Genomic DNA, 12,136 nt, shown 5'->3' on the forward strand with positions numbered 1-12,136 from the left:
ACAAGTTCAAGTCACAAATAATTCTCAAGTCCTTACAATCAAGTCTCAAATCACAGTAACAAGTATTTCATTTATATTTGCCACAACATATGTATTTTCCCCACAGAAATGAAGTTTCTTAATTATACATGTATTATAATAATAAGTAATGCTCTTTTGTACTTATTATTTATAATTATTAGAATTCTGAATTATTATAATATCAATTATAAAAATAAATAAATCTGCAAGTAGCATTGAAAGGGCCCTTGCAACGGGGGCCACCACCACCCCGTGGCCTTAGGAAAACAGTCAATAGTGAGCGACATGCATTTAAGCAGGTAAATATAGGAGAAATATGGCAAAGTCCTTTTGATGTGCCACACTTCCTGCTGCCACCAGGTGGCGCTTTGACTATAACTCAATATTGGCATGTAGATGTCTTCAGGTCAGGACTGTTATCAAACATGTGAACTTAGCCAAGTGTTGCATGATTTAACGTGTATCTAGCATGTTTGGTACCTCATGGCATATTTAAATGTGTTTCTGGGAGTGAATTACAGTGTAAAGCATGTCATTTCCTGTTCCCAGCAGGTGGCGGTATGACTAACTGAATATTGCCATGTAGATGTCTTCAGGCCAGGACTCTTATCAAACAGGTTAAGTTTGGGGCCGTGTGTGCAAAGTTTTGTGATTGTTTAGGCCCTCAAAATTGCAATTCACTTCGGAGAAGAATTTTAAGAAACGGAGCAATTACAATGGGGTCCTCACACCATTGGTGCTCAGGACCTAAAAAGTTGAAGGTAAAAAGAGTTGAAGGTAAAGGCATAATTCTACAATATGACATATATATAAGACAAAAACTTGCCCCCATATATAGAATTTGGGGGTCAAAATTGAAATATTTCATTAAACATTTGCGAATAAAGCACCATTTCCATCCCATGTGTTCAAGAGAACAAAATCGTCACTTTCTGGGAAATTGGTGCAAAATATCAGTAATAAAAAAGTTTCTGCAATATGGCTCTTTTTTCCTCCATCATGAATAAGTTGCATCTCAGAGTGGCAGACTAAACGCATGACAGACTTTGAGTTTGGCGTTTCAGAACCACCAAACCAACATTTGATATGCTGTAATGAGATCCGCCGGTTAGTCCAGTTATCCAATCACATCCTCTGCTAAGGCAAAGTCATGCAAGTTTTTTTGTTGCGCTTTGAGGGATTTATTCAGTTAATGTGTTTCCATCGTAGTTTATGCGCATGTCTTCTTATTAGATAGAAAGTGTATCCACCTCAATTGAGCGCATACATTTTTATGCGCTTCTTGGCATTTCCATCCAGCGTTTTCACATAAAAATAGGTGGATGGAAACATAGCTAGTGTTACTGCCATATAAAAAAGTCCACTTTCTCAGACTGTGCGCTCAGAGAAAGTAGAGCATGATAATGGACAGCAGTCCCCGAGCGAACGGCTCCCAAAGCCCCAGCACACAGTGAGGGTAGGAAGAACAGGAACAAATGACACATCAGTCTGCTGTGCTCTAGAGCAGTGCATCTGTCTCCATAATCCATCAGTGCAATCATGGAGATTCAGATTCTGCCGTTCATGTCGGCCTTCACTTCAGCTCTCCCAGAGGGGAGGAAATATTCTTCTCTCTGCTGCCCAAGAGAGTTCATTAATGGAGAGCAAGTCGAAAACATGAAATTGCATCAGTGCTTCAAAACATCATCAGTTATACTGAACTGCAATGTGTGTATATATATACACATGCAGGCAGCTTCATTAATTATTTGCTTGAAAAACAAGATATAATGTACAATTTACATTACTGCAAAATTAGCTATAAGCCATGACAGAGTGTGTGATTTTACCACAATTAACCCTCTGGAGTCTGAAGAGACAATACTGTTTACAATACTTTGTATTGGAGGTTGTAGACTAGAGTTTTTGCTTCAAAATTATGTAAAAATTATGCTGCCTACTCCTTCATATAAAACAATATATTGATTTAGTTTTTGTGAGACACTTTTTGCGAAGAAACACAGTATGCGTGGAGGCGTGAATCACCACTGAATAATGGGCCATTCTCACCTGAGAAGACAAAAGAATTGGATAGTAATGAGCTGAAATGACTTGCATATTAATGAGGCATTTCAGTCAGGTAGGCTGTGAAAAAAACCTTCTGTGATGTCTCAAGCTCATCATGATATATGAAACATACAGAAAAATATTATTACAATATAAAGTAATGGTTTTATATTATACTTTAAAATATAATGTATTTCTGTGATGCAAAGAGTCTGAATATAGGCTTTTAGTTTAAAAGCATGCACATTTGGAGAAATATTGGATTCTCATATGCTTATGTCAATTTTCTATACAGAGGAGTTATATTTATTTAATATTCATTGTCATTACTATGAGCGCTGGTGTTTTCAATTCATCCTTGAAGTCGGAGGGCGCTCTCTGTGCATTTTTAGTACACAAATTCATCTAAAAGAAGAAGAGGCTATTCCATGAATGGAGTTTCCAATTCATACTGCAGCCGGAGGGCGCTAAAGAAACAAAAACTCATCTAAAATTCATCTATAGAAGAAAAGAAAACAGGTACTAACTGCATGTCTTCTAGAGCTCGCTAACCATGACTTTTACATCCAGATAAACACTTTTCAAGACAATAAATACACGATTGAGACGATGAATGCATGTATTGCCTCTGAATTTGCGTCTGAATAGCGCTGGCTCCGTGGGCGTGGCCGCATTAGCAGATAATGAGCTGAATCACGGACTTCTGACATGGCTCTCTTTTCATACAGATTACATAAACACAGAAGGTTTGTTTTCGATTTGACTTACATGATTTAAAACCTGACATCTTAACGTTTTTTTAGACATAAGTTTAATTTTTCTGTGATTAGTATTCACTAAGTTACAGTTCATTTTCTGAGAACTATCAAATTGGACTTCGTTCAGAGGGAGAGGAGAAATCACGCATCATGTTAGTTTTCTTTATTTTACAAAAAGCACAACATTGTGTTTTTACTCTGAGTGTATACAAATAAAAGAAGATATTCTATAGTTTCAATTGATATATTACTTATGTCTCTATGACAAAAAATGACGGAGTATTTTAAATCTGTTTTGCTGCAATGTGAAAAAAAACCTGCAAAACGCGCCGGCGCGTTTTCAGACCTCAGAGTGTTAAAGGGAAGCTGAGGGTCCAACACCCCTTATACAATGGCTAAATCACTGTAACACACAGCCTGAGTATTTTTGTCTCGTTTTCAGGTAAATATATCTAAACATCAATCAATATCTAAAAAAAATCAAGATTTTTTTCTTAAGAAGCGAAGTGACGTAAGATATTAAGTTTTGTTTATGTATCTGCCAGTGGGGCCAGAAAAATAAACATAATTCATAGGGAAATAAAGTTTAATTTTCTGATCCCATTGGCAGATATTTTGCGAATAAATTCAATAAATTCTTATTTTAAGAATAAATTCACTTAATTTTGATACGTTTTTCAGAATCAAGATGTAATTTTACTTCTCAAATAAGATTTCAAATCTTGATTTAAGAATTTTTAGATATTTGTAAACAAGACAAACATACTGAGGAAGAACATAATTTTCTTGCATTGTATAAAATAAGATTAATGTTCACTAAATAGTTCCACTCATGTTATATCTGTGAGGTCAAAGTTTAAAAACACTATAAATCCCTTGTGTGTGTGTGTGTATGACATCATTTTATTCACCATGGAAACCGAACACCATAGAGGAAAGCACACTGAAAGATAGACGTAAAGCACACTAAATTCAGCAGCAGCTGAGAGTGATGCGGTCTGTTCTTTGGCAAGTCTCCATTTGGCTGCCGCCTGGAGACCGCAGTTAGCAAGCGATGAATTAAATCCAGTCCCCTGTCAAAAAAAAAAATCCTTCAAACGATTATGCTAATTCACTCCTCATCCCACATTAGTCCTTATTAGGCAAATTATCCTAAATCTATTTTTAACCTCACACACTTCAGGCACACAATCGTTTACATTCTGTCTTTCATCGAGTATAGTTCTGTTGCACTCTGTGTATAAAAACACAGAGCTTATGGTGAGTAACGGGGAGGTCTGGGAGGAATTGAAGCTAAATAAAACAGTAGCAGGGGAGGACATGGTGAATTATGCTTCAGCTGGGCCCAGTTGGAGACATCAGACGAGCTGGAGCGTGCAGCAGCATCATCCCCCACCGCAGTCAAACCCAGGTTATTTTTGGGTTAAAACTCATCTGTGGTGCACATTCACAGCTCCTGCGGCTCACAGAGCTCAGCAGGTCTCAAAACAATAACAGCTCTATTTCACTGGAAGAGGAGCATTTGCAAAATATTCTGCAGGGATGGAATTCTGGTTCCGACTCCCACAAGAACTTCCGCAATAAATACTGTATATACTAAACAAAAAATCTATTTTCAACTGGTCAGTCAAACAGATAGTCCTGTCCCAATCTCACACCATTGGCTGAGTCAATGTTGCTGTGACAGGTTCCCTTTTTAGGGAAATTCGAAACTGCGTCATTGCGTTGACACTATGGGAACATCTGTTCTGGATTTGGAAGCTTGATCTGCGATTTCTTCCGGTCTGGAAAAGTACCTTCCTTCCATTGAGTCTAGCTTCGAGGAGTTGGACTTAGAGGTTTCCAATCGGCTATGGCTGTTGGGCAGCCTTCTTATTCTAAATCTTATGAACAGATGCTCAAGGTTGTGATTTGAGCAGTGGCTATGTTAAGCATCAAATGGCCCGATCAAAAGAGGGAAGTACCTAGTAATAAACTGGATGAGCGTTTCCTTATGAGTGGAGGAGCTTGCAGCTATCTCTCTTGCAGCTATCTCTCTCCCTCTTCTGCATAATTTTTTGAAAAAGCCTGGCTTGCCTTCCGGGCCATGCTGTATAATATCAGCACTGGTTGGCAAGGCCTATGAAGAGGCAGGTCAGGCTGGTGGTTCTCTGCACACCATGGTTGTGATACAGGCCTACCAAGCTGACCTGCTGAAGGAACTGGATACCGGCGAGGGCCTTAGCACTAACATGGTTAAAGAGCTCCGCAGATCCACAGACTTGTCTCTTCAAACTACCAAACAGATGGCCCACGCTATCGGCCATTCAATGGCAGCCATGGTAGCTATAGAGAGGCACCTGTGGCTAAACTTGTAGGGGATCAAGGAAAAAGAAAAAGGCCCTGTCCCAAAAGGGACTCTAAACACTTGTGGTCTTCCTACGAGTCTGCACTTTCGTGACGTAACACCACTTTGACTGTTGGGAAGAAGTCTGCTGTGGCTCAGGCAAAAGTGTGCATCAAGGGCGCATATCGACCGCAAAGGGAACACCATTCTGAAACCTCAGATGACAAATGTGACACCCTATGGTCTCATGGACTTAATTGACATGCGCACATGGCAGCCACTGTAAGTCCAAAAGACTGAAAGTGGATATGTAACCTCATACCTTTCTGCAGACCACAGGTTCCTTCATGGGATCTTTCTATTGTTTGGAAGGGTTGTCGGATGCTCCCTTTGGACCTTTGGAGTCAGCCTCAGTGAAGCTTCTGACTCTCAAGGTTAACTCTGCTAGTAGCAATAAAAGAGTATAGGACACTTGCAGGCCCTTTCAGTAGCCTACTCCTGTCTTGATTTTGCCCCTGGACTGGTCAAGGTGATGTTGCACCTAAGGCCGGTCCAAAGGTACCTTCATCGCTATTTCATCCTGTTATTCTTCAAGATTCATCCCATCCACTGTTTGACTCATTGGAGCAGGAGAGGTTGAATAGATGTACAGTAAGGGTCCTTAGGATTTATGTCCACCAATCAGGCCAGTGGCATAAAACCAATCAACTCTTTGTCTGCTTTGTCCACCGCTACCAAACAGACTATGTTGCATTGGGTTTCAGATGTAATTTCTCTCATCTATGAGGTGTGTGATACAAAGGTCCTCTCCGCACACATTCATTAGATTTTATAGTATAGATGTTTTATAGGCATCCTCCCAGTATGGAGGCATGGGTATTAAGTTCCCATGGCATCAACACAACGATGCAGCATTAAAGTTCTCATGAACATCTCAGGGTTACATACTGTAAATAACCTGGTTCCCTGAGAAGGAAACAAGATGCTGTGTCACATTACCATACTTCAAGTACATCTTGCAAGGCTTCTTCAGACAAATGAATCTGGTGACGTCGTTTGCAGGGGCAATTTTATGGATGCAGTCACGTACTACGCAACATCACCTGACTTCATTCAATGGCTTGTGTTTACACATGATGAGGTATGTAATAGATTCAGTGCAACAGGTTTTTCAGCAATGTTTTGATCATATTGATCATTTAGAAATTTCCATATCAAGTATGATATTGTAGGCTTTACAGGGTTATTATTCATTCAAAAATAATGGTTCATAAAAGTCATTCGTTCAAGAATGTGTTTGTTGCTGCGTGCAACTAGTAAAGACAACACAAAAGGAAAATGCATTAATTATTTATAGACGTTGTATTATTTTATGGCACCAAATCATTCTTTCATCACATTCAATTCAGACTGACAAGCTCACAACATCGTAACTAAAACATCATTGCCTTTGCCTTGACACAGCCAGTGCAGGAAACACTGTATGAGTGTTTTACCAGCGTTTTTTTTTTTTTTTTTTTTTTATCAAAAGTCATGAAGGACTGGCAGAATGAAAATAGTGCATCTCTTCTGAGAGACACAGGGTGAAGTAAAGGTGGAAAGAGATCTGTGTATGCAAGTAAGGCACTGATGTATGATGTGTGGCAGCATTTCTTAATTGCCAAGGTGCAGCAAAATCCCATCTCAGCGGGGAAGCAAACTCAACCATTAGCTGCATATTTAATTGCGCACAGGATGCAAATGTGTCATCTGTTTGAAGAAAAGAATGCCTGTCTTTGCAAACCTTTACAACAGGGATCATTGCCATACATTGGATTTAGTCCACTGTCTACATGCTGTACTGCTTCATAAGCTGTATGAACATTAAACATTAATAAGGATGAGAAACGGAAAACAATGCATTATTTTGCCACAAAGGGGTTTGCTTGGTTAGCGCTCCACATTAACCGGTTAGTTAATCTGCCTCTAAATGAGTTCTAGACGTGTGAGAGGAACTCAAGACTATGTGTGAAGTTTCATTTCAAAATATCATTTAATATTATAGTAACTGTATATTCGATAATAAAATTATTATTGCCTAGCATTCAAATTAAAATGGTTTATCTAGTAAATAACCATCCGGCAATGACTATTTTTGGACAGTTCAGTAAAATAAATACTTCACAGATGAAAGTACTACATCGGTAACACATTACAAGAAGGATTCTTTAGTTAACAGTAGTTAACTACATTAGTTAACATGAACTAACAATGACAAAACGTATAAAATTTATTAAGCATTTATCAATCTTAGTACATTAGTACAAACTAATACATTAAAATCCAAAAGTTGTATCTGTTAATATTATTTAATGTATTTGAGCTAACATGAACTAACAATGAACAGTTGTATGTTTTAACTAATTTTAATAAAAATGAATAAGTACTATAAAAAAAATGTATTGCTCATTGTTAGCTTATGTTAGTTAATGCATTACAAATTGGACCTTATTGTAAAGGTGTTTAATTTTTTTAATAAATATTTAATATAAGGATTAAATGAAAAAAAAAGTACTTACATAATTTGAGGCAAGATCTGGATGTAGATAATCAATACCTGCAAGGTAATGTCAAAAAAGTACGTTACTGGGCATTCAATCTTACATAATGAAATTCACTAACAATCCTGGACATTATCAAGCCTTTTAAGTGCCCTATTATGCTATTTTAAAGGCTCATAATGTTGTTTTGGAGTCTCCTTGCAATAAGTTTGCATGCATCCAAGGTCAAAAAACACTGCATTTTTCTCATAATACACATTGCAGCATCAGCATCAGTACATCAAAGTGGATTTGCTTTGGCAGCAGAAAACAGCGTCTTCTCGACATGAACAACATGAAACAAACTCTTCCAGTCTCAGATACAAATACAGTGTTTGAGGGCAGGGCAAAGGAGACATTGTTAGCTGGCAGCCAATGAAGACCATAGGCTGGCACTATGCAAATTAGTTACAAACCTATGAAGGTTCATGTAGAAAGTGAAACTGGACGACTCGTTTCAGGCAGTTCAGAATTGCTTCTTTCTTTTAGGAGACAATAGCCATGTTTCCATTACAGATTTGCACAAAACTTTTGCAATATTTTTAAAATACCGGTAAAAAAACTTTTGCGAAATGATGGTGTTTCCATTAACTGATGTTATGCGACTAAAACATATTTTTTTCCTCTCACGATAAGCCATTCCAAAAATCATGGCAACAGATGTTGGTAGGTTTACACATATTCCAGCCACTGCACTAGCCATTATTTTTAATCAAAGGAGACGTAGGCGTGTTATCCAAGTATTTATGGCAAGGAAAGCACCTTATACTTGGGAGCGGCCACGTATGAGGTGTTTCTGGATGTTTCTCCCTCCTATCTGCTTCAGAGTATTGATAAAATCAAACTGTGGCATTTTTTTGTTGTTTAGAATCCAGTAGTCTCATAATACTTTTGTCTTTTATGAGTTTAATGAAGAACTCTCATCTTCTGTCCAAACATACCGTGCCCTCTTTAAAGAATGATCGACTTTACATGCGGTGGTTGACCTGTAAATTCAAAACATCTCGGTTACAAAAGTAACCCTCATTCCCTGAAGGAGGGAACGGAGACGGACAGACCGATGAATAGGTTTCTCGATAGAGAGGCCTATCTACTTCGAGTGTAACTAAAATGAGCCAATGCACATTGGCATTCAAGTATTTGTAGCAGCTGATCTGCCCTGCTCTGCACGGGTATATAATGAGCAGCAGGTGTATTGCATCTTTAGGTTTTCGCTGAGGAGCCAAGCAGTGGGGTACAGCGACTGTGGCGACAGGATGTACGCATACATTCCCTCCTTCAGGGAACGAGGGTTACCTTTGTAACCAAGACGTTTTGCATTTTACATTTGACGTCGGACAGACCGACGAATAGGAATCCCTACCAAAGCACCACGGGCGCTGCACCCTTCCAGTGCTCTGTGCAAGCCTCCTGCACCCCCTTGCCTAAGGACGGTGTGACAGGGCTAACACAGAGAGTGTCGATCACTACTGTTCCACACAACCCATTCAGAGAGACTATTGGACAACACTGGGAAAGCATACCCTTTCACTAGAAAAGGAACGCTGCGGAAGCCACATCCTTCCAGAAAGAGTTATGTGGAGATGTATATATGGACTAACCAAGGAAGGGCTGTGCTACATATGGAAGTACTGGGGTGACTCAAACCTGATAAGAGGTAGGGTTCTCCCATAGGGAAAGTCATGGGCTTTGTTTGGGAGCAACCGTGGAAAACACATATGGGATCCCCGTTGGGTCACACATATGGAACCTAGCCTAAATCCGATTCTCAAGGATACAACGGAGTATAGACCTGGCACCAGACACTCTGCCATGTCCGGTTGCCGAAGGGTAATCGGAAGACTCAACAGGGTCTGCCTTGTAGGGACTCTCTGGAGCAATAAGTGCATGTTAACGCAGCAGCCAACACTAAGCCAGGACTGAGTCTGCCTCATCCGGGGGCAGCTTGCAGGCTCACTACCTGGCCCCTGAAGGGAGTGGTAGGAACCTTGGGCACATAGCCAGGCCGGGGTCTCAGTACCACATGGCCGTCGCCCGGCCCGAACTCTAGTCATGATTCGTCCCCTCTTAATGGAGGCCAATGCAACCAGCAGCAAAGTCTTCAGAATCTTAAAGTCTGCTGACTGCAAGGGCTCAAAGGGAGAATTCTGGAGTGCTCAAAGCACCAGAGCAAGGTCCCTAGAGGGTATGGAGGGGGGTCGAGGAGGATTTAACAATCTCGCCCTAACAACCAGGTCGTGCTTACCAACGGACTTGCCATCGATGTGGTCGTGGTATGCGGATATTGTGGCAGCATGAACTTTGAGGGATCTTCGGGGGTCTCATCGGCGAGAACAGCACCACAACGAACAGGTTCCACTTCGAGGTGTAAGCACGTCTTTTAGACGGTGCATGTGTCAAAGTGATGGTTTTAAATACCTCGGGGTGTAAGTCACCTAGAACCTCCGCGTCCCGTCCAGGGACCAGACATGGAGTTTCCAGAGGTCTGGACGCGGGTGTCAAAGGGTACCCCGTCTCTGAGAAAGAAGGTCCTTCCTCAGAGGAATACGCCAGGGAGGGGCTGTTGCAAGGAGCATGAGTTCCGGGAACCAGGTCCGGTTGGGCCAATAGGGCACAACTAACAGGACCTGCTCCACTCCTGCCCGTAGAAACAAGGGGTTCGACCATTCCGAACCATTGGCGGCATTCCGAAGTGATTTCCACTCTGTATGTGCCGCATTTCCACGCCTGTCTCGGGACTCAGCCGTGAAGCCAGTGCTGAAGCGGTCTCATATGAAGCAAACTGAGGGGGGTTACTGCCACTGTGGCTGCCATATGCCCCAGGAGCCTCTGAAAGAATTTCAATGGGGCCGCTGTTCTGCCTTTGAACATATTCAAGCAGTTCAAAACTGACTGAGCATGTTCCTCTGTGTGGCTCCCTCCATGACTTTCGTGAAGATGCGGGGAGACAGGGCTAGGCCGAATGGGCAGGACCTTGTACTGATATGCCCGACCCTCGAACGCAAACTGTGCCGAAGGAGAATCGGCACAGTTCGAGAATCGAGACATGAAAGTACAGATCCTTCAGGTCGATCGCTGCAAACCAATATTGGGGACGGATGCACTCGAAAATGCATTTCTGCATGAGCATTTTGAATGGTTGCTTGTGAAGGCTCCGAATCAAAACTTGCAGATCCAAGATTGGTCGTAACCCACCGCTTTTCTTGGGTACAATGAAGTAGGGGCTGTAAAACCCTGACCTCATATCAGCTGGAGGGACTGGCTCTATCGTGTCCTTCACCAGTAGGACCGCGATCTCCACACATAAGACATGGGCATCGACAGCTTCCACTGAAGTGAAGTGGATGCCCCTGAACTTGTGGGGATGCCGGGCGAATTGAATCGCATAGACGAGCCTGATGGTCCAAATGAGCCAGTGAGGCGGACTGGGGAGCACTAGCCAGGCTTGCAGAGACCATAACAGCGGGACCAATGGGACCGTAGGCGTACCTGCAGGGGGCAGCGAGGTGGAACACAGTGACTTTGATCAGCGCACCTCAACCCCAGCTCAGAACTACCCTTGTGCATTAAAAGTGCCTTGGCCTCACACGCAGGGCGGGTGTGGTCTGTGCACAGCCACCCCACTATTGAGGGTAGTGAGAGAGGGAAAAAAAATATGCAGATTTTGGCACTTTTGGCATTCCATATTATTGGCACCAATATAGATCCATACTGCCAAGTTTTCCATGCACATCCAGAATGACCCTGAAAAGCATGGCTGTAAACTCTGAATCTGAGTCAGCACAAGCACAAACCATTACAGTGGGAAGCACAGCGTCACCCTCATTTCCAGAGCATAACAGCCCTCTCACCAATGCAGCAATCGACATCTGAACCTCAGCTGGAGTCCTGAATGAAATGCTAGGTTCCCCTATGAGAAGGACCAGCAATCCAATCCAGAAGCTGCACAGCTTGCAGTGCGCTAGAGGGGGAGGGGCCCTAGGAGGTTGGTTCCTCGAAGGAGAAGCCCTCAATCCTCAAGTCACTCAAGCTATTTCACCAAAGTAGACCTCTTCTGGTGCACCAGAGATGGCGTTACAATGGAGAATAGGCAAGGAGACTGTGCATCTAGAGCGCTGTGACAACCCGCACTGCGAAGCGCCAGAGGGGCGAGAGGTCTTTTAGCGCTCACTGAAGGCGCACACATGAACAAGAGAACTCGAATCACCACCATAGCACCGTCAAGCAGACACCAATAAATAGAAAGCTTCTTCCTTGAAGAACTTCTTTTTTTTTTTTGAAAACACTGCTTGCAGATTAGAGACGGGAACAAACGAACCGCTCGGCTCCGAAGCGAAAAGCTAAAGATGCAGTGCACCTGCTGGTCATTATATACCCATGCAGAGCAGGGCAGATCAGCTGCTGCA

At 41.9% G+C, this 12,136-nt stretch overlaps 1 protein-coding gene across 1 annotated transcript in view; it reads right to left on the reverse strand.

Moving 5' to 3' along the window:
• pcsk2 (proprotein convertase subtilisin/kexin type 2) overlaps nucleotides 1-12,136 on the reverse strand; it is a 65,581-nt gene that overhangs the window by 39,650 nt on the left and 13,795 nt on the right. Inside the window, exon 5 of the mRNA XM_048205933.1 lies at nucleotides 7,710-7,747. Within this exon, the coding sequence (XP_048061890.1) occupies nucleotides 7,710-7,747 (38 nt within the window). The remainder of the gene's footprint in view (nucleotides 1-7,709; nucleotides 7,748-12,136) is intronic.

The sequence above is a fragment of the Megalobrama amblycephala genome, linkage group LG10, assembly GCF_018812025.1.
Source record: "Megalobrama amblycephala isolate DHTTF-2021 linkage group LG10, ASM1881202v1, whole genome shotgun sequence".
In the NCBI taxonomy this organism is placed as follows: Eukaryota; Metazoa; Chordata; class Actinopteri; order Cypriniformes; family Xenocyprididae; genus Megalobrama; species Megalobrama amblycephala.